At 42.0% G+C, this 5,398-nt stretch overlaps 1 protein-coding gene across 2 annotated transcripts in view; it reads left to right on the top strand.

Moving 5' to 3' along the window:
* Positions 1-133: 133 nt before the first annotated feature.
* The window catches only part of Znf292 (zinc finger protein 292), an 82,377-nt gene continuing 77,112 nt past the window's right edge, over positions 134-5,398 (top strand). For both annotated transcript variants that reach the window (XM_004628231.2, XM_023711944.1), the window contains exon 1: positions 134-336. In XM_004628231.2, the coding sequence (XP_004628288.1) occupies positions 169-336 (168 nt within the window). In that variant the 5' untranslated portion in view covers positions 134-168. The remainder of the gene's footprint in view (positions 337-5,398) is intronic.

The following is a 5,398-nucleotide window of genomic DNA, read 5'->3' as shown; positions in this document are numbered from 1 at the left end:
GCCCCGCTCCCGCGGGCTGCCTCGCGCCGCGCTCCCCCCACCCGCGGCCCACCAGGCCCTTTGTACGTGCGCGGCGGCGTGCAAGCGCGCCCGGCACGTGACCCCGCCGAACGTGGCATTGTGTTATCACGTGACCCAGGTGCGTACGCGACGGAGCGGGGTGTGAAGATGGCGGACGAGGAGGCCGAACAGGAGAGGCCGAGCCGCGGCGGAGGCGGCTGCGTGGCGGAGCTGCAGCGCCTGGGCGAGCGGCTCCAGGAGCTGGAGCGACAGCTGCGCGACAGCCAGGGGCCTGCCGTGGAGGCGGCCGCCGAGTACTGTCAGCAGCTGTGCCAGGTGAGGGGGCTCGGCGGTCCCCTCCCCCTTTCCCAGCTCCGGGGGGACGAGGGCGAGCGGGCGCCGGGCGGCCGGGCTGCGGGGGTCGCTGCCTCGGCCTTGTCGGCGCCGCCGCCCGGACGCGAGCGGGGAAGGCGCCTTTGTGTGGCCGCCGCCGCCGTGGTGGTGCTGGTGCTCGTCTGCAGCCGGGGCTGGGGGAAGGGAGTTGCGGTCAGGGCGGAACGTTCCCCACCGCTCCCCTCCCCGAGCTCGGGACTGCGTGGTCCGCGCGGCCGGGATGAGGACCGCGGGCTCGGAGCGGGCGGGAGGCGCCGCGGCGCCGGATCCTCGTGCGCTCAGTGCGGCGCACAACGGACCGCAGCGCTCCGCTCCTCCGCTTCCCACTCGGGCGGCCTCCGCCCCCACGGGCTGGAGTTCTCGCTGGTGCACGCTTTCATCCGTCCCGCCCCTGGCCCCGTCCTCGCTGTCTCCAGGCCTTTGTTGTTCGAGTTTCGCCTGGCGACTGCAGGGGTCTTTGTTGATGTACCGTGGGGCAGTCCCCGCCGACCCCTTCTAGCCAGCGACGTGTTCGGGCAGGGGCGGAGGCAGACCTTGTCTGCACCTTGCTCGGCTTGCTCGGTGCACTGCCTCCATCGCAAAGGTTGCTCTCCTTGGTGAGGATCTGCCCGTACATCTGCCCCAGACACGGCCGTCTGTGGGACTTTGCCATAGTCTGTCTCTTATTTGGTTTCTTTTTCAGAAGTGTAGTTTCTGCCCCCTTTCACCTCCAGCTCACCCCGCGTTTGTGGAGTCTCTTCTGTTGGGCCTCTCGGTGAAGGTAGAGGACTGAGGTTGGTGTAGATCTGTGCTTTTGTCAGCTGCAGACTCTCCCTTTCTTGCCCAAGGACACTGTTTACCAGTATCTGCGGTCTAACCAGGTTTTCGAATGTTAGTAACACTGCCCCTGACAAAAATCAGCGTTTGCATCTGCATTTAGACTTGACCGCTAGATAGGTTTGAAATTCTACGGGGCTGTTTCTGGCTCTGGTGGAGGTTTTAGGTTGTCTAAGGAGAAGAAAGATACTACACAGGCACATTTAAAGTTAACTTTTGAATGTGTCATCATGGAGAATTTGTTTTGAAAATACTGAACTGTAGGTCGATCATTGGTGAATCATTTTAGCTTTGCAGAGTAGATTACAGTTTTCTTCAGATTCTGAAATCTTTTTCTGAAGATTGGAGAGTACTTGATCACATACAAAAGGATTCCATTGCTGTGTACACTTTATTGTCATGAATTATTTGATGGTTAATTATTTTAACGAGATTTGTGTGAGAGCAAGTATTAAATTATCTAGCGTATATGCAATCAGAAAGTTGCCTACTTCAGGTAACAGGTCTTCCAAATCAGAGATACTTTCATTCCTTTGAAACCTATCCTTAAAGAATTATTGAAATTTGTGATTCTGTGCTGGAAGTACCCACTTTTCTTAGCTAGTCTTTGGATATAAAGATTATTTAAAATATAAAAAATTTAAGTAAAATAGTTCCAATAGGAAATCTTTGATTTAGAACTAGTGTATTAAGATTAGACTGGCTTTGTTTGAAGATACCAACCCCTCAAAAGTGTCTGTTGGTGATCTGAAAATAATTGTTGTAAATACTCTTGGTCCCTGATAATTTTTAACAGAATTAGTAATTCAGGCAAAATGTGGTATCATGCAAGCTGGACTTCTGTGAAAGGGGTGTGGCATCATGATTATAAGTAAATTAAATGGTATTTGCAGTGGGGTGGGAACCGAGGATGGGACTCAAGACCTCAGGCTTGCCAGGGATGTGCTGTGCTGCTGAGCTGTACTCCCAGCCCTGAAAGTAATTTTATGTGTTTTATTAAGCCGTCAGTCTTATGGCATGTATATTTTATTGACTGGTACTGACAAAAATATCAAACAATAACATGCTGAATGGATTTCAGAAATTGTAAAAATATTTAATGCACATTAATCCCACAATAATTTGAATGTGTTTAAGAGTGATTGCTATTTTGATAGGGTGTATTCTAGAACATAATCCAGAACTTTAAAAAACAATTCATTTTAGTGATCCTATCAAGTAGGAGGTGACTTGAAAGATTTCTTTGTAATTGTATCATAGCTGTTACTGTTTCATTGTGATCCAAAGCTAAGCTTTATTAACAGTAACACAGTGTATTGGTGTTGCAGATAGTAGGAACACCAATACAAGGAACACTTGCTATACTGTTGCAGATAGTAGGAATTAGAAATTGTGGAGTACTTTCCAGTTTTGAGGTTATTATTTATCTTTTTCTACATTTTGCCTTTAAAACTGGGATATTCACTTGCTTCAAGAAGGCAGAAATGAGTGAACTTGGAATGGCGATCAGTCAGTAGTCTTAACAGTGTTGCCATTCTCCCTGTTACATTTTCTTAAATTAGTTTTTTCTTTTTAAAGTTGACACAAATTATGGGGCCTGGGAGATGGCTCAGTGGAATAAGCGCTTCCCTGGCAAGCACAAGGGCCTGAGTTCAATCCCCAGTTCCACAAAAAAAAAAAAAAAAAAAAAATTGACACAAATTAATCATTGTTATGAAGTACAATGTGCTACATCAGTTTGTTTCTTTAATTTTTTTCCATAATTTTATTGAGAAACAAATAGCAATGAGACCGTTTCAAATCAAATTGGCAGGACAGTTTTTAATAATTAACACATTGCATACATTCCTCAAAGTGGTTACTTGCTGTACAAGATGCGGACATGATGTCCTATCTACAAACACCATTAGAACAAATCACTCTATTCATTAAGACAGTGTAACTGTATATCCTAACCACTTTGAATACACTACATCAGTTTGTATACACAGTATTAAGCAGTGCTTAGGGTAATTGATGTATCCATTGCATCAGAGAAGGAATTTCAGGTGGAATTTGGTGATTTGAAATCCTCTTGTACAGCTATTTGACAGTTATTAACTCTTGTCACCTACTGTGTGCTCAAACCTCTTACTCTTTCAAATTATAACTTTATACCATTAACTAATATCCTCTCATCCCACTTCTCCCCCAGGCTTTAGTAACTGTGATTTTTAAAGATTCCACATGAGTGGATCATGTAGTGTGCCTTTGTACCTGGTTTATTACACAGAACAGTTTCTTCCAGTTTGGGCTGTGTTGTTGCAGATGGTAGAATTTAATCTTCATCCTTTTTTATAGCTAAATAGTATTCCATAATGTATATATACCCGGTTTTCTTCATCCTTTCATTGACTGATGGGTACTTAAATTGATGTGAATAGTGCTGCACTAAGTAATGGAGATCCTGTAATGGAGATTCATACAGATTGGATATATACTCAGTGTGGAGTTGCTGGATACTGTGGTAGTCTTATTTTGGGTGTGTTTTTGACACCAGCCTTTACTTGGTGTGAAGTGTTATCTTTGTATGTTTCTTTTCTTTTTGATGTTGGGGAATTGAGCCAGGGCCTTGAGAATGTTAAGCACATGCCCTGGCACTAAGCTATTCCATAAGTTCCTTTTTTGTGGTTTTGATTGGTGTTTCCTTTATAACTAATAAAACTCAATTTTTTTCATATACCTGTTGTATGTCTTTTGAGAAGAAATTCCACAATCTTTTGCTTATTTTTAATCAGTTCCTTTTGCATTCTACACTTTAATTCCTTAAATATTTTCTCAATGGATTGTCACTTTACTGTGTACTGTGTTATGCTGGAGATTTAGTTTGATAAAATTCTGTTTGTCTAATTTTGCTATTGTTGCCCATGCTTTTAGGGTCATATCCAAAAATGTCTTGACCAATTCAATGTTACTTACCATTTTGTTTGTTTTTTCTAGTAGTTTTCTAGTTTCAAGTTTCATATCATTTTGTGTTGTTCTGCATATAGTGAGAGCCAGGGATCCAGTCTTAATGTTGATTGTCCAGATTTCCTTGTGCCATTTATTGAAGAGATTATCTTTTCCCCAGCGGATGTTTTTGGCACCTTTGTGGAAGATCATGTGGCCACAGATAACTGGATTGGATTAGGAATGAATTCATTCATTTTATGAATGTTTAACTCAGCAAAGGATGAGCTGCAGAATATAATGAAATCCACATAAATTGAAGTTGCTTATGATCGTTACAAATTTTTCTCTTTTTTAAAATGATATAATGTAACAATTCTTATGCTTAAGAAGTAGACTAAAATAATATAAGGTAGTAACAATTCTTGAGCTTAAGAAGTAGACTAGAAATGAACATTACATTTTCTTCTTTTTCAAAAATTGGATTACTTCTTAGTAACAAGTCCCACATTTGCTTAAACATAAACATAAAGTTTAAGAAGTGGAAAACTGAAGAGTAAGTATAGGAAGGGTCTATGACAATGATTGTCACAAGTCTCAAAAATTGGTTTAATATAGGTAGTGTAGGTAACTTTTAATAATTTTATATAAATTGACTTAGAATGAAAACATAGAATATTTGGAAATAATTACTTGACTTGTTTCAAAAAGTATTACTATGTTTACTGTTTGCCTACTACATATGGACCAAGGTCCCTGGCTTGAAGGAGCTTATAGTCTGGAAGAAAGTAGACAATTATAGTAAAATGTGATTTATATTTTTTGTTAGATGACTACAGTATAGTGGAAGGTTCCATTTGGAAATTAAAAACATTCAAACAGGAGTTTTTAAAGAATTTTAAAATATTCATAGAAAAAGCCATTGTAGTTGAAGAGTGATTTGTTAGGATGTGGTATTTGCTGATAGCATTACATATCGGGCTAAATCACTTGTTGATTGTGACCATTACTGGTCATTTTCCCCAGGTAGCCAGCCTTTGTTTATCTTACCTATTTTGTAGTTCTGGGGAATCAAAACCAGGGTATCAAACATGTTAGGCAATTCATTGGACTACTAATGCAGTCAAACCTTTTTTTAAATGGTTATTTTCCTTTACAATAAACTAATTAGCTTTTCCAAAAAAAAAAAAAAAAAGTTAGGCAAGTGATATCAGTGAGGGCAGGGGAGATGGCTCAGTGGAATAAGCATTTCCCGGGCAAG

The sequence above is a fragment of the Octodon degus genome, unplaced genomic scaffold, assembly GCF_000260255.1.
Source record: "Octodon degus isolate 3935 unplaced genomic scaffold, OctDeg1.0 scaffold00022, whole genome shotgun sequence".
Lineage (NCBI taxonomy): Eukaryota > Metazoa > Chordata > Mammalia > Rodentia > Octodontidae > Octodon > Octodon degus.
The sequence above is the reverse complement of the archived record's forward strand: the minus strand, read 5'-3'. Positions and strand labels throughout refer to the sequence as shown.